Source organism: Somniosus microcephalus, chromosome 3 (assembly GCF_052327205.1).
Source record: "Somniosus microcephalus isolate GS21.2 chromosome 3, FLI_Smic_1.0, whole genome shotgun sequence".
Taxonomy (NCBI): Eukaryota; Metazoa; Chordata; class Chondrichthyes; order Squaliformes; family Somniosidae; genus Somniosus; species Somniosus microcephalus.
Genome location: NC_140989.1, coordinates 124,480,742 through 124,501,993, shown reverse-complemented (window position 1 = coordinate 124,501,993; position 21,252 = coordinate 124,480,742). Strand labels below are relative to the sequence as shown.

The 21,252-nt window shown below is 48.5% G+C and overlaps 1 protein-coding gene across 1 annotated transcript; it reads right to left on the bottom strand.

Annotated features, from left to right (window-relative positions):
* Window positions 1-2,737: 2,737 nt before the first annotated feature.
* On the bottom strand, window positions 2,738-16,405 carry LOC147121375 (uncharacterized). The gene is made up of 3 exons (XM_085981580.1): window positions 14,775-16,405; window positions 14,219-14,381; window positions 2,738-14,059 (listed from the first exon to the last, which is right to left on the bottom strand). Exons 1-3 carry the CDS (start codon window positions 15,018-15,020, stop codon window positions 13,017-13,019), a joined length of 1,452 nt encoding a protein of 483 aa, XP_085837706.1. The 5' UTR covers window positions 15,021-16,405; the 3' UTR covers window positions 2,738-13,016.
* Window positions 16,406-21,252: the final 4,847 nt, after the last annotated feature.

Sequence of the window (21,252 nt, the reverse complement as noted above, 5' to 3'; positions counted from 1 at the left end):
ACTGGAGGCGACGGATGTTGAACAATTTCCCGTTTGTTCTGTAGATTAGCTCCACTCCAGCGGGGAGTTTACTGAGGGTGAGATGGAGCATTGCAGCCAGGAAGATCGAGAAGAGCGTTGGTGCGATGACACAGCCTTCCTTGACCCCAGTTCATATGTGAATTGGGTCTGTGGTGGATCCGTTGGTCAGAATCACGGCTTGCATGTCGTCGTGAAGCAGGCAGAGGATGGTGACAAACTTTTGAGGGCAGCTGAATTTGAGGAGGACACTCCATAATCCCTCACGGTTGACAGTGTCGAAGGCCTTTGTGAGGTCAAAGAAGGCCATGTGCAGCGGTTGGTGCTGTTTCCTGCATTTTTCTTGTAATTGGCGCGCGGTGAAGATCATGTCCATTGTGCCCCTTAGTGGGCAGAATCCACATTGCGCCTCTGGGAGGAGCTCTTCAGCCACTGGGAGGAGGCGATTGAGGAGGATTCTTGCGATGACTTTCCCTGTGGCAAACAGCAGGGAGACTCCTCTTTAATTACCGCAATCGGACTTGTCACCTTTCTTGAAGATGGTCACAATTTCGGCGTCTCTGAGATCCCCTGGCATGCACTCCTCCTTCCAAATAAGAGAAATTAGTTCATGTATTTGCGCCAATCGTGCTTCTCCGCCATGTTTTAGTGCCTCGACGGGGATTCCATCTGCTCCTGAAGCCTTGTTGTTCTTCTGTTGTCGGATGGCTTTTTCAACCTCATGCCAGACTGGGGTTGTGCTGAGCTGGTGGCGGGTAGCATGCTGTGGGATGGAGTTGAGGACACTCGCGTCGAAGACAGAGTCTTGGTTAAGGAGATCTTCGAAGTGCTCCTTCCAGCAGGCACTGACTGCCTCTCTGTCCTTGATGAGTACCTCTCCGTTCTTGGCCCGCAGTGGGGTAGGATCTTGGGGTGCTTGGGCCATAGGTGGGCTTGACTGCTAAAGAATCCACGCACATCATGGTTGTCGGCTAGCTGCTGGATCTCTTGCGCTTTCTCCACCCACCATCTGTTCTTTAGGTCGCGGGTTTTTTGTTGGACCTCAGCCTTCAGGCGTCTGTAGAGCTGCTTTCTTGCTCTCGGGTTCTGTTGCTGTTTCCAGATCAGGAATGCCTTGCGCTTGCGGCTTATTAGCTCCTGGATCTCCTGGTCGTTCTCATCGAACCAGTCTTGGTGTTTCCTGGTTGAGTGACCGAGCGTCTCTTCACAGGTGCTGATTATGGAGGCCTTGAGTGCTGACCAGGCGCTGTGGACACTCTGTGTCTCTGAATCACTGGGAGGAGTCAGGTTGGTTGTGAGGTGCAGGCTGAATAGGGCTTTCTTAGCAGGGTCTTTGAGTGCTCCAGCGTTGATTTTCCTGCGGCATTGCTTCTGTTGCTGCTGATGTTTTGGGGCTACATTGGTGGAGATGACAGAGCGGATTAGGCGGTGGTCTGTCCAGCAGTCATCAGCTCCTGTCATGGCGTGGGTGATGCGGAGGTCCTTGCGGTCCCTCGCTCAGACGATGACGTAGTCCAGCAGATGCCAGTGCTTGGAGCGAGGGTGTTGCCATGAAGCCTTATACTTGTCTCTGACGGAACAAGGTGTTGCTTATGACAAGGCCATGTTTTAAGCATTTCGTCAGGAAGAGGGTACCGTTGGAGTTGGCTTTCCTTACCCCCTCTATGCTGATCACACCTCCCCAGAGGTCTGTGTCCTTTCCAACTCTGGCGTTAAAGTCGCCAAGGAGGATCAGCTTGTTGCCCATTGGGACTCGGGACAGAGATTGTTCGAGGCTGGAGTAGAATTCTTCTTTGATCTCGTCTGTGGCTTCCAGTGTTGGGGCATACGCACTGATGACCGTAGCGCACTGGTTCCAGGCTGGGGTGAGCTGTAGAATCATGAGGCGCTCATTTATACCACTACTAGGGGAGTCTCTGAGACATTCAACTAGCTAATTTTTTATGGCGAAGCCTACCCATGGAGGCGGCGTTCTTCTTCCGGTTTGCCTTTCCAGAAGAAGGTGTAACCACCGCCTGGCTCCTTGAGCTGGCCTTCCCCTGCCCGCCAGGTCTCACTTACGGTGGCGATGTCTATGTTGAAACGTCTGAGCTCCCGGGCAACGTTAGCAGTACGGCGTTCTGGTTTGTCGCTGTTGGGGTTGTCCATGAGGGTCCTGACGTTCCAGGTCCCGAACTTCATTTTAAAGGGTGGAAGATGCCTGTGCGTGAATTCTTTTAACGTGGGGTGGCCGTTGCACACCAGCTACCACACGGGCTTGACAGAGCAGTGCTTGATCCAATGGCAAGGGGATCCAAGATGATTGGAGACCAGGCTCTGTTACAATGGCCTAGCACACACACACAAACATGCTCCTACTGTCCTCCTCCCTCCTTCCCGCAGGTCCTCTCTGCCTGGGTTTCATAGGCTGCAGTGTGGTCCTCCCGACCCCGCTGCTGGTCCATGCTGCGCCACTCCTGGGCCTTGACCTTGCTGCTGGGCTCGTCCTCACTCCTGGGTCCCGACCTCGCTCCTGGGCCCCGTCCTCTCTCCTGGGCCACGTCCTCGCTCCTGGGTCCCGTCCTCGCTCCTGGGCCTTGTCCTTGCTCCTGGGTCCCGACCTCGCTCCTGGGCCTCATCCTCGCTCCTGGGCCCCAACCTCACTCCTGGGTCCCGACCTCGCTCCTGGGTCCCGACCTCGCTCCTGGGTCCCGACCTCGCTCCTGGGCCTCATCCTCGCTCCTGGGCCTCATCCTCGCTCCTGGGTCCCAACCTCGCTCCTGGGTCCCGACCACACTCCTGGGTCCCGACCTCGCTCCTGGATCTCGTCCTCACTCCTGGCCTTGCTCTTGACCTTGCTCCTGGGCCTCAAACACCCGGTGTAGGCGTGAAGCCCTGAATAAGAGCCCACAGGCCCTGTGTTTGCCCCGGATACAGGCCCGGTCAGTAACCACCCGGGTGAGCGGGGTCACTGGCCACCATCTTGTGAAGCCTTAATAACCTGTGTATTACTCCAGGCCTCCTCTCCCCGATTCCTGCTCACTCCCATTCGCTCTCCCCGACTCCCGCTCTCTCTCTCCCCGACTCCCGCTCTTTCTCCCCGACTCCCGGAGGATAAATGTTGACCAGGGCACTGGGGAGAACTCCCTTGCTCTTCTTCAAGATAGGGTCTTTTACCTCGACCTGAGAGGGCAGACAAGACCTCGGTCTCATCTGAATAGCACCTCTGCCAGTGAAGTACTGCACTAAAGTGTCAGCCTAGATTATGTGCTCAAGTCTCTGGAGTGGGGCTTGAACCCACAACCTACTGACTCAGAAGCAAGAGTGCTACAACCGAGCCATGGCCAACACCTGGAATGGAAACAAGACTAATGTGTTTGTAGTTGCCTGTGTCTTTTCTTGTCACTCTTTTTGAATATGAACACTGCATTAGCCTTTTTCCAATCTACTGTTATCACCCCAGTGGCTAACGACATTCTCATAATGACTATCAGTGCCTCCACAGATTGCTTCCCTAGTCTCTCTCCTGGACTCTGGGATAAATTTCATCTATCCCTGGAAATGTATTTATTTGAGTCCCGTTAGTCTTTCTAGGACTTCCTTCTCATTTGTAACCAAGTCATTAAAGTACATTTGTACCTTTTATTTTACAATTCGTTAGTGAACAAACAGAGTAACGATTTAAAGTGAATTACAGCTTATCTCCTAATGTTCCAGGTAACACAGAAAATAATAAAGCACATCACACAGTCACTTTTTAGTGGGTCAAGTAGGCTTTTCTAATCAGTACTTTCTTTTGAATCTGATTGGCACTTCCTAAAGAAAGACTTGCATTTATATAGCACCTCTCACGACCACCGGATGTCCCAAAGCGCTTTACAGCCAATTAAGTACTTTTTGACGTGTAGTCACCGTTGTAATGTAGGAAACGTGGCAGCCAATTTGTGTACAGCAAGCTCCCAAAAACAGCAATGTGATAATGACTAGATAATCTGTTTTGGTGATGTTGATTGAGGGATAAATATTGGCCAGGCCACCCTGCTCTTCTTTGAAATAGTGCCATGGGATTTTTTACATCCACTTGATTTAACGTCTCATCTGAAAGACGGCACCTCTGACAGTGCAGCACTCCCTCAGTACTGCACTGGATGATGTGCCTCAATAATTCCGAGACTCGATGTTAGCAAAACAAAACAAGGCTTTTATTAACTTAGAAAGTAACACGTAAGAGAGAGAGGTATCTTCCTTCTGGAGACTGAGGCCAGACTGAGCTAGCTTACAAAAGGGGCCAGGTATGGGCGGAGCCCTACACACACAGCACATTCCAGCACATTCCAATAAACAATACAATGAGGACTGGGGGAAGGGAAATGACACTGAAACCGACCACAGTCACAGGCAGTGATGAATGGAATATTTCATCACACTGGAGTGTCGGCCTACATTTTTCTGTTCAAGTCCCTGGAGTGGGACTTAAACAAGGAGAATATTCTCACTCCGTGTCAGTCTCCCTTAATAGATCTTCCACATTACACTAGACCATGCGTTACCGGCTGCATAGAGTGACGCCACTATTCCCAGCCAGAATGAAGATCATTGGGTAATTCCCCCGTCAGTTACGCCTGGAGCCCGCACTGCTGTAAGTGACTGGGATTGATTTTACACACCTAATTTGTATTATGTAAATATCCTCCAGTCACTGCATTTTGCTGGAGAAATCACCCTGCTTTTATCAGGAGACGTTGCTGCAATTTTGGTCATGAGCTCTGTTTGCTATAGTTCATAGAGACTCTTTATAAATAGACTCTGTAAACTGTTTGCTGTAGTGCGTTGTTTAAACAGATTTTGTTTGCTGAGTAAACAGACTGTTTGCTGTGAGTCCTGCCGTAAGTCCCGCCCCGTCTCCAACTCATTGGCCGACACAGTGGTGTCAATAAATATTCTGTGTGTTTCTTTGCCCTCTTGTTACCTGGCTGGACTGTGTTTAAGGACTGGCCAGTTGAGCTTCAAATGAATCCAGCGACTGTACCCCCTCACCCCCACCCCGGCTAGGTGAGGGCTTCTAGAAACTAATTTCCTGCTGCTCTAAGAATGAATAGGCCATCTTAACATAATGGTTATGGAAGTTCACTGGAACATATAAATGAACTGTCACTGTATCCGGTTGAAGTGATATGTGGGAAGTGCCACTTCATGAACTGGATATTCTAGATCGAATCCATATCCTTCGCCACTTGGCTACTCAGAGGGTGCTAAATTTAACTTAACATCACTATTTTTAATATAAATCACACTGAAATCATTATGTGGCAAAATAGTTAGAAACTGCATATTCTTCCCCTCACCAGGAGCAATACTGCAAGCAGCATCTTCGGTTGGTAGTGGAGCTATTGTCATATAGTGTGGCGGCATCATGAAAGCATTTTGCTGCAGGTGGGTGTGGCTGACATTAAGATAAATTCTTATATGTGGAAATAAACTGACTTCCCTCATCAGTCAAGCGTACAGACATTGTATGCTTTCTGAATTACACTGATCCAATAACGCAAAGCTGTTTTATTTAATAAGCAATTTGGACTCTGTATGACATAACCTCACTAAATAAATGGGATCAGAAACACAGTAAAGAGCTCTGTAAATCAATGTTCAAATAAATAGAACTCTTGGAGTCTGCAAGGCTCCTTAAATTTCTACTTGTATGGGTATGTCAACTAAAACACTGCAGCACTCCTTAATAGCCTAGACACGGAATGTTTGTTTGATGTTTAAAAATTCTAACCTCATAAATACTGATCTCATATTCCATTAATATCCCTTTGAAGATGCAGATGCATTTCATTGCCAAAATTAAAAATACACCCATGGTATTTTTTGTGGGTAGTCTTAGGCCAGGAGCAGTTTCTTCTGTTTACTAAGGTCCTGGATGGACACTTCTCTGCTGTTGCGACTAAATTCTAGAGCCTGTGCTGCTTCACTGATTTGCACGGCCTATTTTGCTTCAAAAGATTGTGCAGTAAATGAATATGATGCGTCCTGGGAGCTGAGGGTGCAGGTGTTCAGGAACTACGGTGGTGAGCTGGCACACTACATCCATAGTACAGCTGATCCCTAATGTTTAAGTTGGAGTCTAGTGGGAACAGAGGCCGATGAGAGGCCAAAGGTCTAACTGCAGGGGTGCCTGGAGTGAGGCTCGCTTGATTATTTCAACTTTGGAAATCTGGATTAGGGGTATTTGCACCTTGTTTGTACTTTTAACCTTTCAAACACCAACAACAACAAAATAATTATATTTATATAGTGCCCTTAACATAATAAAATGTCCCAAGGTGCTTCACAAGAGTGTTATCAACAAAAAAAATGGACACAGCCACATAAGGAGTTGTTAGGGTAGATGACCAAAAGCTTGGTCGAAAAGGTAGGTTTTAAGGAGCGTCTTAAAGGAGGAAAGAGAAGTGGAGAGGCGGAGAGGTTTAGGGAGGGAATTCCAGAGCTTAGGGCCGAGGCAGCTGATGGCACGACCGCCAATGGCGGAGCGATTAAAATCGGGGATGCTCAAAAGGCTAGAATCGGTGTAGCGCAGAGATCTCGGGGGATTATAGGGCTGGTGGAGATTACAGAGATAGGGAGGGGCAAGGCCATAGAGGGATTTTAAAACAAGGATGAGAATTTTAAAATCAAGGCGTTGCTTAACTGGAAGCCAATGTAGGTCAGCAAGCACAGGGAAGATGGGTGAGTGGGACCTGGTGTGACTTAGTACACCAACAGAAATATTAGTTATATTTGTTGATAGTGGGGTGGCCAAGGAACTGTTATGGTGGCTGTTTTGCAAAATTATTTTCCTGTAATGTTATTGGTGGGAATTTTGTTTTTGATGGAATGTGCCTGGGAGGAAAATGTGAGATTTTGTTCATTACGATTGGTTATTTTATTATTTACCAATTAGAAAGGAGAAAAGTGCAGATTTAACAAACTAAAAAGAAGAAAATTAACAGTCACAAGAAATAATACAGACAAAAAGCTTACATAGATGGCTGGATTAGGTAAGAAATGAAACTTTAAATCACATCCCCCCAACTGGAAGTTAAAGGGCCAGTGTAAACGGAGCAGAATCCTTTTGTAACAAGTTTAACCCCAAATTCCTGACCTATACTGAGTGGAAATTCTACTTTTTGCTCACTCTGAACCCAGCAATGTCAACACTCACGTGTGAATAATGGATTAGTGGTTGCATAGGCGAGATAAACCACACCTGTGATGTGAATAGGGACTCTTGGCAACACCCAAACACCAGAAATTCAGGTTTTGCATAAATGGCCAGTTCAACAACAGTTGAAAGGCTTTAAATAAAGGACAAAGATTAAATCTGCAATTATTAATCAAAAAGAAAATGTTCAGTAAGGTCCAGGTTTGATTGCTATTAGATATTGGTGTGAGCAGAAAGATATACATTTTATGGTGAGTTATGTTGTCCACTACGCCACTCGCGAGAAGCTCTTGATACCTGCTGTCCACTTAGTGAGGATTCGAGTCGTTGTCCAACAATCAATTGCTGATTATATTTTCTGGGAAATAAGCAGGATCTACTTGGGGTCGAGGTGGCCTCAAGGTGACCGCCTGTCAATGGAACTTGGAACTAAGTCAACTCTGTGACAGAATGTGCTCATACTTAAAACAGGCAGGTCTGTCGTGTACCAGGGCAACAATTAATAATTGACCAGCTAGCCCTTCTCACTAACAAAATTTGGCGGTATCAGTCTGTCACTGGGAGCTGGGATTCTTCAACTCCAGATAACTCTGCAAGCTAATGTCTCAATAGGTAGGGTGGTCTTGGGTGGGCAAGCAGTGGGACCAGTGAGATGAACTGCAACATCCTTATAAGTAGCTCTGGTAAACTGCATGGTATTAGCTGCTTAAACTCCAGCAGTATTCCAGTACACCTTTAGAGATCTTTCGGCCATGAATCTGCCAAACTGTGTCTAAGTTTTCCGGTCATGGGTAAATAAGATGAGTTACTATGGAGCGAATGTGCACTCCATACAGAACAGAAATAGAAGCTCTACAAATGGGTGTCGATTTCTCAGTAGTGTAACTTGAGATTTTTAAACAATTTCTGTGTAGACACCTGGACAGACCAAAAAAAAATGTCTGCTGAAGGAATGTTAGAAGCTAATAAAGAAGGAAGAATGCCAAATGAAATTCAAATATTGCCTGTTTCCAGCACTGGTGAGCAGCACTGAGAGCAAATAATCCTGTTACATTTGAACTTGACTTTTACAAAATCAATCAAAATCAAATCAAATCAAATCAACTTTTATTGTCATTGTTAGTGCACAAGTGCAGTACAACGAAATGTAGGCTTGCGGCTCCCGAGAGTGTACATTTGGATTAAGACATTTAAACATTCAACATACATTTGGCTTGTAGTATATTAACATAAATATGACCATAATAAAGTGCATTGGCAGATGTGCAGGCTTTAGAGTTTATTTGTGGAGTTCAGTAGGATGACAGCCCTGGGAAAGAAGCTGTTCCTAAATCTGGTCGTACGGGTGCGAATGCATCTGTAGCGTCTCCCAGATGGTAGGAGGGCGAACAGACTATGGCTGGGATGGGTAGGGTCTTTGATGATGGACCGTGACCTCCGTAGACAGCGTTTCTGGTATATGTGCTCTATGGTCGGTAGCCGGGTGCCGGTAATGCGTTGGGCAGTTTTGACTACCCGCTGCAGGGCTTTCCGGTCATAGTAGCTACAGCTGCCATACCATACTGTGGTACAGTTTGTCAGGATGCTCTCTATAGTGCAGCGGTAAAAGTTAGAGAGGATCAGGGGTGACAGATTACATCCCTTCAGCCGCCTTAAGAAATATAGGCGCTGCTGGGCCTTCTTCACCAGAGAGGAGGTGTTGAGGGACCAGGAGAGGTCTTCCGTGATGTGGACTCCGAGGAACTTAAAGCTGTCCACCCTTTCTTAGGCATTCTTCCTTCTTCCCAGGACAAACTGATTAATACAACTGACTTGTACTGATCAGTACAATCATTGGAAAATAAATATATTATATATGTATGGTTTTCACTAATTGGATGTGATCTGAATGATCACTGCAATGAGTGATTGTTAAACGCGAATTCAGCTGTATGCTTTTAAACTAGTGCATAAGCTCCATCTAGTGGCTATTGTGTTGCATGATTTCACTTCCCTGTGTATGTATTTGCATAAGAACATAAGAAATAGGAGCGGAGGAGGCCATTCGGCCCCTCGAGCCTGCTCCGCCATTCAGTAAGATCATGGCTGATCTTCTACCTCAACTCCACTTTCCTGCACTATCCCCATATCCCTTAATTCCCTTAACATCCAAAAATCTATCGATCTCTGTCTTGAATATACTCAATGACTGAGCCTCCACAGCCCTCTGGGGTAGAGAATTCCAAAGATTCATCACCCTCCGAGTGAGGAAATTTCTCCTCATCTCAGTCCTAAATGGCTGATCGCTTATTCTGAGACTGTGACCTCTGGTTCTGGACTCCCCAGCCAGGGGAAACATCCTCCCTGCATCTATCCTGACAAGTCCTGTAAGAATTTTGTATGCTTCAATGAAATCACCTCTCATTCTTCTAAACTCTAGAGAATACAGGCCTAGTCTACCCAATCTCTCCTCATAGGACAAGCCCCCCTTCCCAGGAATCAGTCTGGAGAACTTTTGTTGCACTCCCTCTGTGGCAAGTATATCCTTCCTTCGGTAAGGAGACCAAAACTGTCTCACCAGGGCCCTATATAATTGCAGTAAGACGTGTTTACTCTTATACTCAAATCCTCTTGGAATAAAGGCCATTTGCTTTCCTAATTGCTTGCTGTACCTGCATCTTAACTTTCAGCGATTCATGTACAAGGACACCCAGGTCAACCTCTGAACATCAACATTTCCCAATCTCTCACCATTTAAAAAATATTCTGCTTTTCTATTTTTCCTACCAAAGTGGATAACTTCACATTTCTCCGCATTATATTCCATTTGCCATGTTCTTGCCCACTCACTTAACCTGTCTATATCCCCCTGAAGCCTCTTTGCATTCTCCTCACAACTTACATTCCCACCTAGCTTTGTATCATCAGCAAACTTGGATCTATTACATTTGGTCCCCTCACCCAAATCATTGATATAAATTGTGAATAGCTGAGGCCCAAGCACTGATCCTTGCAGTACACCACTAGTTACAGCCTGTCAACCCGAAAATGACCCGTTTATTCCTACTCTCTTTTCTGTCCGTTAACCAATCGTCAATTCATGCTAATATATTACCCCCAATCCCATGAGCCCTAATTTTGTTTAATAATCTCTTATGTGGCACCTTATCAAATGCCTTTTGAAAATCAAATGCACAACATTCCACTGGTTCCCCCTTATCTAGTCTGCTAGTTACAACCTCAAAAAGAGATTCGTCAAACTTGATTTCCCTTTCATAAATCTGTGTTGACTCTGCCCAAATAACAACAGAAAATGCTGGAAAAACTCAGGTCAGGCAACATCCGTGGAGAGAAGTTTGAGTTGACGTTGAGGGTCGAACCCTTCTATTGACTCTGCCCAATCCTATCACTGTATTATTTTCTAAGTGCCCTGTTACCACGTCCTTAATAATAGATTCTAGCATTTTCCCTACTACTGATATCAGGCTAACTGGTCTGTATTTCCCCATTTTCTCTCTCCCTCCTTTCTTAAATAGTGGGGTTACATTTGCTACCTTCCAATCCACGGGAACCATTCTAGAATCTATGGAATTTTGGAAGATGACAACCAATGCATCCACTATCTCTATAGCCACCTCTTTCAAAACCCTAGGATGTAGGCCATCAGGTCCAGGGGATTTATCGGCTTTCAGTCCTATTAATTTCTCCAATACTATCTTTTTATTAATACTAATTTCTTTCAGTTCCTCATTCTCGCTAGACCCTTGTTTCTCTACTATTTCTGGGAGGTTTTTTGCGTCTTCTTCCGTTAAGACAGACATAAAGGGCTAGATTTTCAGTTGCTTGCGCCAGCAGTTAGCGCCTTAAGAGAAGTGATTTCCGGGTGCTATGCGTGTAGCGCCCGGGCGCAGCGCAGTTTGCACCTCGCCCCACATTAAGTTGGCCGTTAGCGCCGGCGCAAAGTTTAGCGCCCGCCCGGATGCGCGCGCAGAAAATGACGTCACATCCTTGTGCAACGCCCTTTGGCCGCCCCGATTCCAAACTTCAGTCGGACCGCCCCATTGTGCGGCTGGCGGCTGGAGCGTTTGAAAAAAGGAACGCAACACAACCAGCGCGGGCCCCGGGGGGCGCAAATTAAAGGGGACGTGCCCTCCAGTATAAAGGCCAGCCATTTTTCAGCAAACACTCTAGTGCAACGCATTTCTGGACACACAACAAGGAGGATAGCTAACTGGTTTCAAGCAGCAACAGCTCAGGTATTTTTGGACTCAGGCCAGAGCGCTGCAAGTGGCCTTTTGGAAATTTGAGTGTTTGCCAGGATTTGATGGGGGTTGCATGGGGTGCCAATGCGGAGCTGCAGCGCCATGTCCGTAGGGCTCGCAGACGCATTGTGAGAGGGGCAGCCCTGGCTAGAGGCAGAGGGGGCTATAGGCGTCGGCCACGTAGGCCTTACCCAGTCAGGCTATACCGCCAGCAGCGCTCCTACCTAAACATGAGTGCCGCGCGATGTGTTAGAAGGCTCCGATTCCGAAAGGAGGTGATTGCAGAGATCTGCCACCTGCTTCGCAGAGATCTACGGCCAAAGCTCAGGTGCAGGACGTCTCTGTCGGTGGAAGTGAAGGTGACGGTGGCATTGAACTTCTATGCCACCGGCTCCTTCCAATCCGCTGCTGGGGACATAGCAAACATCTCCCAGTACGGCGCGCATCGCTGCATCCACCAGGTGACCGAAGCACTGTTCAGAAGGAGAAGCCAATTCATCTCCTTCCCCATGGCCCTGGAGAGCCAGCATCAGCGCGCATTGGGATTTGCCAGACTCGGGGACTTCCCCTTGGTGCAGGGCGCCATTGACTGTACGCATGTGGCTTTGCGGGCCCCTCTGGAGCATGGCGAGCAGTATCGCAACAGGAAGGGCTACCATTCTCTGAATGTGCAGCTGGTGTGTGACCACAAGCAGCGCATCATGGCTGTCAATGCCAGCTTCCCAGGCAGCAGCCACGATGCCTTTATCCTGCGGCAGAGTACTGTGCATGACATGTTTGAGGCACAGCCTCCCCCAAGAGGATGGCTACTCGGGGACAAAGGCTATCCTTTGTGTACCTGGCTCATGACCCCGCTCCGCGCGCCCAGGACCGCTGCTGAAGAGGCCTACAATGAGAGCCATCAAACCACCCGCAACATCATCGAGCAAACTATTGGGGTCCTCAAGCAGTGGTTCCGCTGCCTTGATCGCTCCGGAGGAGCTCTCCAGTATTCGCCGGACCGGGTCTCCCAATTTGTGGTAGTTTGCTGCATGCTACACAACCTGGCTATCCGCAGGACTCAGGCACTGCCACCTGACGTTGGAGCAGCACCTCAGGAGGAGGAGCAGGAGGAGCATGAGGAGGAGGAGGAGGAGCAGGAGTACGTTCCCAGGAGGGAGCGACCAGGGCCAAGGGCCACGCGACGCCACCTTATTACACGGTACTTCTAAGCCCCCTGTCAGGGAATGCCTTGGGGCCATGAGGGAAGATGAATGCAGCCGCTCCGCAAGCCCTCAGCCGGCGAAGCCAACAAACACTAAGAAGAACAACCATGGAGACTGCATGAATAAAGATAAATTTTTATTACACAAAAATGAAAACCCCTTCCCACATGAATCCCCAAAAACAATCAACGGGCCCAACAAAAAGCCCAACAAACGACTCACTCCCACAAACTGGGGAGGAGTCACTCCACATTTGTACAACCCGGGCCTCAACCTCGGCCTAACGCAAAAAAAAAGCCCACGAACCAAACAACCATGGGCAAAAGAAAGATGGCCACCGCCATATAAAACGAAAGCTGGCCACACCCTCTACTGAGTGGCCCGCGAGGGCGAGGCCTTGCCCAGCCTTTTGCCTCCCCTGCCCGGCCTGCTGCTCCTTCGCAAGCTCTGCCCAGTGGCTGCTGCGAGGCTGGGGGAAGGCGCCTGAGGCTCAGATGTCCTTCCGCCAGATGCCGCTGGGGGGCGGCCTACACGGCCTTTGGGCCTCGAGGGGCCGTCTGCTGAGTGGCGCACCTGAGCCTGGCCAACATCAGCTCCAGCCGCTTGCCCTTGATGCCCCAGTGGGGGAATGGCGGCGACGGATGGCGCAATGTGGGCCAGCTGGCGTCTGGGATGGGCTGGCTGGTGCTGTGGCGCGCTGGCACTCGGCCGGGCCCGCACTGCAGGATCCGCAACAATCAGCCGAGGGGCGGCTCGCTGGGATGCTCCAGCGCGGCGGCTGCCCTGGCGATGCCTGCCTGAGGCAGCGCGTGTGGCAGCAGTTAGTGCCCCTGTTGTCCTGGTGTGCGCCCGCATCACACCCGCCAGGGTCTTGACGGCATCAGTCAGCATGCGGCCACTCGCGGCAGTTGCTGCCCCGAACTCGCGCACACTGGTCGCCAGCGACTCGATGGCCTCAGGCATGCGCCCCACCACGCTCATGAGCTCCGTGTGGCGCTGGTCCGAATCCTCGGCCATCTTATCCAGCTTCCGCACCTCCTCCGAGGTGAAGGTGTCCGGACTGGAGTCGCGACTCTCCCGCTGGGGAGGAGGGGGCCGAACTAGGGGAACCTTGCCACGTTGGTGGCGGCGAGTGTGCCGATCAGCAGCACTCCCCTCTGATCCTTCCCCCCTTTGGGGGGAAGGCCGCGGGCCACGCGCACGGCTCCTGGGTGGCTGGACGCCACTGGTCCCAGAAGCTGCATTCCCCTGCGACAGTTCCTCCAGGCACTCGTCCAGTGAGGACGTGTCAAGCCTTTCGTCCTCTCCGGCGGGACCTGAGTGTTCCCCCGATGGTCCGGCTTGCTCCTCCTCCTCCTCCTCCTGCTCGGAGGGGCTGTCACTGGCAGCTTCAGGGTCCTGGTCGTCACCAGCTGAAAGCAGGAATGCACAAGAGTAGCTTCAGAGTGAGGAGACGGCGTCAGCGAGGGAGTTAGGACTGGTGACATTCAGCGCATTGGTGGGACAGTGGCAAAGGAGGTAGCTCGGATGCGCAAGTGCGACGCGAGAGGGCCAAAAGGCGAGGTCCTTACCATTGCCGGGCAGTGGAGGGTCGGCTACTCCGCACGCTGTGCGCACGATCAGACGGGCTCCCATGAGCACACACACGCGCTCCTCCAGCCGAGTGAGCTTCTGCAGCTTTGCGCGGCCTCCCCTGGCCCTGGCATGGGCCTGGCGATTATACGCAACTTTAGCCTGCAAGAGAAAGGACGGGCTGTAAGTGCGCAGTGTAGCCCTGATGTAGTGTGCACTGCCTCCCATGGTGGAATAGCTTGGCCAGAGTGTAGCCCTGATGTAGTGTGCACTGCCTCCCATGGTGGAATAGCTTGGCCAGAGTGTAGCCCTGATGTAGTGTGCACTGCCTCCCATGGTGGAATAGCTTGGCCAGAGTGTAGCCCTGATGTCGTGTGCACTGCCTCCCATGGTGGAATAGCTGGGCCAGAGTGTAGAGTGCAGAATGGCCAATTGATGCTCATGACTGTCCCAATGCTGCTGGCTGAGGGCTGGCCATTAGGACTTTCAGCTCCCTTTGCCCATCATGTCAGGTGTACATGCAAGAATGAGGAGGAGACTGGAAAGGGTACTCACCCTGACAATCCTGGTCAGGTCGTTGTATTTTTTACGACATTGTTTGTGGGTCCTGGGGGCATCGCCGGTGAACGTCACCCTCTGGGCGATCTGCTTCCAGGCTCTGGTGTAGTCGCGGTGGTTCGGATTCCTCCCACTCTCTGGGAACAAGATCCTGCGCCTCTGCTCCAGAGCTGTGACCATTATGTCCAGATCACCCTCTGAGAAGCGCAGGGCACGCTCACGGGCCTTCTCTGGCGTTGCCATGACTCCCTGGGGCTGAGCAGCAGTGTTGAGGCCTCTTTGCAAGGCTGCAGTGTGCAGGGCGTGGCAGCAGACCAATTCGTCCCTTCCCCCTTTAAGAGCTGGTCGGCGCCACGGGGTCTGCTGTCAGTCAAAAAATGACCGCACCCGCGCTGCGCCCCGCCTGGGCGCTATCCCTCTGGACCGCCGGCTTAGTGCCTAAAGATAGTAGTGGAACGCCTCTTTTAGCGCTCCAACAACCTCTTAGGGCGAAGCCACTGAATTTCCGGCAACGGGGCGCTACTTTGGGGCGGGCGCTAACTTTGGGCGGGCGCTAAGGTTAGCGCCCCAAAACTGGCTATACTGAAATTCTAGGCCAAAGTATTTGTTTAATTTCTCTGCCATTTTCTTATTCCCCATTAAAATTCCTCCTGTCTCAGCCTGTAAGGGACCCACGTTTACTTTAGCTAACCTTTTCCTTTTTACATACCTATAGAAGCTTTTGCAGTCTGTTTTTATGTCTCTCGCTAGTTTACTCTCATTTTATTTTCCCTTTCTTTATCGATTTCTTGGTCCTCCTTTGCTGAATTCTAAAATCCTCCCAATCCTGTCTTACTACTCTCTTTGGCAACATTGTAAGACTCTTCCTTTAATCTAATACTATCTTTAATTTCTCTTGTTAACCACGGTTGGACCATTTTTCCCATGGTGTTTTTATTCCTTAAAGGAATATATATTCGTTGCGAATTATGAATTATTTCTTTAAATATTTGCCATTGCTTTCCTACTGTCATATATTTTAATTTAATTTCCCAACCTACCTTAGCCAACTCGCCTCTCATACATACATAGTTTGCTTTATTCAGGTTTAGGATCCTAGTTTCGGACTTAACTAAATCACTCTCAAACTCAACATAAAATTCTATCATATTATGATTACTGTTCAGCAGAGGCTCCTTTACTACAAGATTTATTAATTAACCTTGTCTGATTGCACAACATCTAATGTGATGGGATGTGCAGTGCTTTCAAGTGCTATGCATAAGGCTACGAAGCATAGGACACAGGAACAGGAATAGGCCATCTAACCCCTCGAGCCTGTTCCACCATTCAATGAAATCATTGCTGATCTGTGACCTCACTCCATATAGCAGGGCTATAGAGGTTAAATTCCCATGTTTCTGAGTTCCCAATTTCAGTTATATTGCTGTAGGGAGGTGCCAGTCTAGGGTTACCAACTCTGGTTGGAGGCATTCCTGGAGGTTTGATCATGTACATAAGAACATAAGAAGTAGGAGCAGGAGTAGGCCATACGGCCCCTCGGGCCTGCTCCGCCATTCAATAGGATCATGGCTGATCCGAATCCAGACTCACGTCCACTTCCCTGCCCTCTCCCCGTAACCCCTAATTCCCTTATCTGCTAGGAAACTGTCTATCTCCATTTTAAATTTATTTAATGTTGCAGCTTCCACAGCTCTCTGGGGTAGCAAATTCCATAGATTTACTACCCTCTGAGTGAAGAAGTTTCTCCTCATCTCAGTTTTGAAAGGGCAGCCCCTTATTCTTAGATTATGCCCCCTAGTTCTAGTCTCACCCATCAGTGGAAACATCCTCCCCGCATCCACTCGATCAAGCCCCCTCACAATCTTATATGTTTCGATAAGATCGCCTCTCATTCTTCTGAACTCCAATGAGTAGAGTCCCAACCTACTCAACCTTTCCTCATGCGTCAACCCCCTCATCTCCGGAATCAACCGAGTGAACCTTCTCTGAACCGCCTCGAGAGCAAGTATATCTTTTCTTAAATATGGAAACCAAAACTGCACGCAGTATTCCAGGTGTGGCCTCACCAATACCCTGTATAACTGCAGCAAGACTTCCCTGTTTTTATACTCCATCCCCCTTGCAATAAAAGCCAAGATTCCATTGGCCTTCCTGATCACCTGCTGCACCTGCATACTAACTTTTTGTGTTTCATGCACCAGGACCCCCAGATCCCTTTGTACTGTAGCACTTTGCAGTTTCTCTCCATTTAGATAATAACTTGCTCTTTGATTTTTTCTGCCAAAGTGCATAACCTCACACTTTCCAATATTATATTCCATCTGCCAAATCTCTGCCCACTCACTTAGCCTGTCTATGTCCTTTTGCAGGTTTTTTATGTCCTCCTCACTCATTGCTTTCCCTCCCATCTTTGTATCGTCGGCAAACTTGGATATGTTGCACTCGGTCCCTTCCTCCAAATCGTTAATATAGATTGTAAAGAGTTGGGGTCCCAGCACGGACCCCTGCGGAACACCACTAGTTACTGATTGCCAGCCCGAGAATGAACCATTTATCCCAACTCTTTGTTTTCTGTTAGATAGCCAATCTTCCACCCATGCCAGTATATTACCCCCAATCCTGTGATTTCTTATCTTGATCAGTAATCTTTTGTGTGGAACCTTGTCAAATGCCTCTTGGAAGTCCAAATACACTACATCCACTGGTTCCCCTTTATCCACCCTGTATGTTACATCCTCAAAGAATTCGAGCAAATTTGTCAAACATGACTTCCCCTTCATAAAACCATGCTGACTCTGTCCTATTAAATTATGTTTATCCAAATGCTCTGTTACTGTTTCCTTAATAATGGACTGCAACATTTTGCCAACCACAGATGTTAGGCTAACTGGTCTATAGTTTCCAGCTTTTTGTCTACTTCCCTTCTTAAATAAGGGTGTTACATTAGCAGTTTTCCAATCTGCCGGGACCTTTCCTGAGTCCAGGGAGTTCTGGAAAATAATCACCAATGCATCCACAATCCCTACCGCCACTTCTCTCAAGACCCTAGGATGTAGGCCATCAGGTCCGGGAGGATTTATCCGCCTTAAGTCCCATTATTTTACTCAGTACCATCTCCTTAGTGATTTTAATCATCTTTAGCTCCTCCCCCCCCCCCCCCATTGCCCCCTGTTTGTCCAGTGTTGGGATATTTTTAGTGTCCTCTACTGTAAAGACTGATACAAAATATTTGTTCAGCGTCTTTGCCATCTCCATGTTCCCCACCACTAGTTTCCCGGTCCCATCCTCTAAGGGACCAACGTTCACTTTAGCCACCCTTTTTCTTTTTATATAGCTGTAGAAACTCTTGCTATCTGTTTTTATATTTTTTGTTAGTTTACTTTCATAATCTATCTTCCCTTTCTTAATTAATCTTTTAGTTATTGTTTGCTGGCTTTTAAATGCTTCCCAATCTTCTATCCTCCCACTAGATTTGGCTACTTTATATGCCCTTGTTTTCAGTCAGATACTATCCTTTATTACTTTACTAAGCCACGGATGGCTGTCTTTTCTTTTACTCCCCTTTCTCCTCAGTGGAATATATTTATCTTGAAAGATGTGAAATATCTCCTTGAATGTAGACCACTGCTCTTGTACCGTCTTACACTTTAATCTGTTTTTCCAGTCCACTTTAGTCAATTCTACTCTCATACCTTCATAGTCTCCTTTATTTAAGCTCAGTGTGCTGGTTTGAGATCCAACTCTCTCACCCTCAAACTGAATTTGGAATTCAACCATATTATGGTCACTCATTCCAAGGGGATCCTTTACTAGGACATTTTTTATTAATCCTGTTTCATTACACAGGGCCAGATCTAAGATTGCCTGCCCCCTGGTTGGTTCAGTTACATACTGCTCAAGGAACCCGTCCCTAATACACTCTATGAACTCTTCCTCAAGGCTGCCATGCCCAATTTGATTAGTCCAGTCAATATGAAAGTTAAAATCCCCCATGATTATAGCTGTTCCCTTATTACAAGCCCCAACTATTTCCTGATTTATACTCCGACCAACAGTTGCAACTGTTAGGCCTATAGACTACGCCCACTAGTGACTTTTTCCCCTTCTTATTCCTTATCTCCACCCAAACTATTTCACTATCCTGATCCTTTGACCCAATATCATTTCTGACTATTGCAGTGATTCCATCCTTGATTAACATAGCAACCCCACCTCCCTTTCCTTCCTGTCTGTCCTTCCTAATTGTCAAATACCCTTGTATGTTTAGTTCCCAGTCATGATTATCTTGCAGCCATGTTTCCGTAATGGCCACCAGATCATACCCATGTGTAGTTATTTGTGCCGTCAACTCGTCAATTTTGTTACGAATGCTGCGTGCATTCAGATAAAGAACTTTCAAATATGTTTTCTGACAATTTATTCCTGCTTTTACCACTTTTACTTCTTTACCTTTATCATTATACATTCTGTCCCTTCCTGACACGCTCTGGTTTTTAATTCCCCCACTGCTACCTTGCTCTATTGCCTTCTCCGCTGTCATTTTTATTTTTCGCTCTCTTAAAACCTCCCCCCCACTAATTAGTTTAAAGCCCTCTCTACAGCCCTAGTTATTCGATTCGCCAGGACTCTAGTCCCAGCACTGGCCAAGTGAAGTCCGTCCCAACGGAACAGCTTTCTCCTGTCCCAGTACTGATGCCAGTGTCCCAGGAAGCAAAACCCATTTCTCCCACACCAGGCTTTAAGCCACGCATTTAACTCTCTAATTTTATTTACCCTAGCCAAATTTGCACGTGGCTCAGGTAGTAATCCAGAGATTATTACCCTTGTGGTTCTGCTTTTTAATTTGGCCCCTAGCTGCTCAAACTCCCTCAGCAGAACCTCCTTCCTTGTCCTATCTATGTCGTTGGTACCAACATGGACCACGACAACTGGATCCTCCCCCTCCCACTCCAAGTTTCTCTCCAGCCCAGAGGAGATGTCCTTAACCCTGGCACCGGGCAGGCAACACAGCCTTCGGGACTCTCGCTCTCGGCTGCAAAGAACTCTATCTATCCCCCTAACAATACTATCCCCTACCACTACAACATTTCTTTTATCTCCCCCCACTTGAATGGCCCCCCGCTCCATGGTGCTGTGGCTGGGTTGCTCATCCTCCCCGCAGTCCCCGTTCCCATCCTCACAGGGAGTAAGAGCCTCAAACCTGTTGGACAAGAGCAAGGGCTGCGGCTCCTCCAACACTACCTCCTGGATCCCCGTACCTGCCTCACTTCGAGTCACACCATCCTGACCCTGGCCACAGACTACATCTGAATTAATTAATCTAATTGGTGTGACTACCTCCTGATACACAGAGTCCAGGTAACTCTCCCCCTCCCTGATGTGTCTCAGTGTTTGAAGGTCGGACTCCAGCTCTTCAACACTGAGCTGGAATTCCTCGAGCAGCCAACACTTACTGCAAATGTGATCACTGTGAGCATCAATGGTGTCCACCAGCTCCCACATATTGCAGCAGCAACACATCACCTGATCTCCCATTCTATGTAATTAATTAAATGTATTATTATTCTTAAATACCCTCTGCCCCGATTCTAGATGATGAATATCGCACCTTAGAAACTATAAACCACAGAGTTTAAGCTTCAAAAGAGAGAAATACTCACCAACCAATCACTTACCTGCTTTCTGGTGATGTCACACTTGGATTACTTTTTACCTCTCTCCTTCCCTCTGAGGTCCGAGACTGGAGACTGGTAGGCCTTACCTGGGTCTCTGAAGCCTTTTTAAGCTTCCCGCTCGCGCCTCCCGCCGACACCCGCGGTCTGAGGCCTTACCTGGGTCTCTGAAGCCTTTTTAAGCTTCCCGCTCGCGCCTCCCGCCGACACCCACGGTCTGAGGCCTTACCTGGGTCTCTGAAGCCTTTTTAAGCTTCCCGCTCGCGCCTCCCGCCGACACCCGCGGTCTGAGGCCTTACCTGGGTCTCTGAAGCCTTCTTAAGCTTCCCGCTCGCGCCTCCCGCCGACACCCGCGGTCTGAGGCCTTACCTGGGTCTCTGAAGCCTTTTTAAGCTTCCCGCTCGCGCCTCCCGCCGACACCCACGGTCTGAGGCCTTACCTGGGTCTCTGAAGCCTTTTTAAGCTTCCCGCTCGCGCCTCCCGCCGACACCCGCGGTCTGAGGCCTTACCTGCCCACGTGACATCTGACCACATGGCGTCTGATCACGTGACTTCTGCAAATTTCAGTAGTATTTTATTATGTCTCACACACACAACCTCTGTTTAAAGAAACTCAATATAAACTTTATTTTCAGATCTCCACTTTGGCTCAGTGGTAGCACTCTCCATTTGAGACCCCCACTCCAGAGACTTGAACACATAATCCAGGCTGCCACCTCAGTGCAGTACTGAGTGCTGCACTGTCGGAGATGCCATCTTTCAGATGAGATGTTAAACTAAGGCCTCATCTGCCCTCTTAG

Bases quoted from the DNA above. Each gene is read 5' to 3' on its own strand.
- LOC147121375 (XM_085981580.1), bottom strand. From the start codon at position 15,020: ATGGCAACGCCAGAGAAGGCCCGTGAGCGTGCCCTGCGCTTCTCAGAG. The intron at 14,382-14,774 runs GTGAGTACCCTT...TTTCTCTTGCAG, and splicing joins ACCTGACCAGGATTGTCAGG to GCTAAAGTTGCGTATAATCG. The intron at 14,060-14,218 runs GTAAGGACCTCG...TCCTGCTTTCAG, and splicing joins CCCTCCACTGCCCGGCAATG to CTGGTGACGACCAGGACCCT.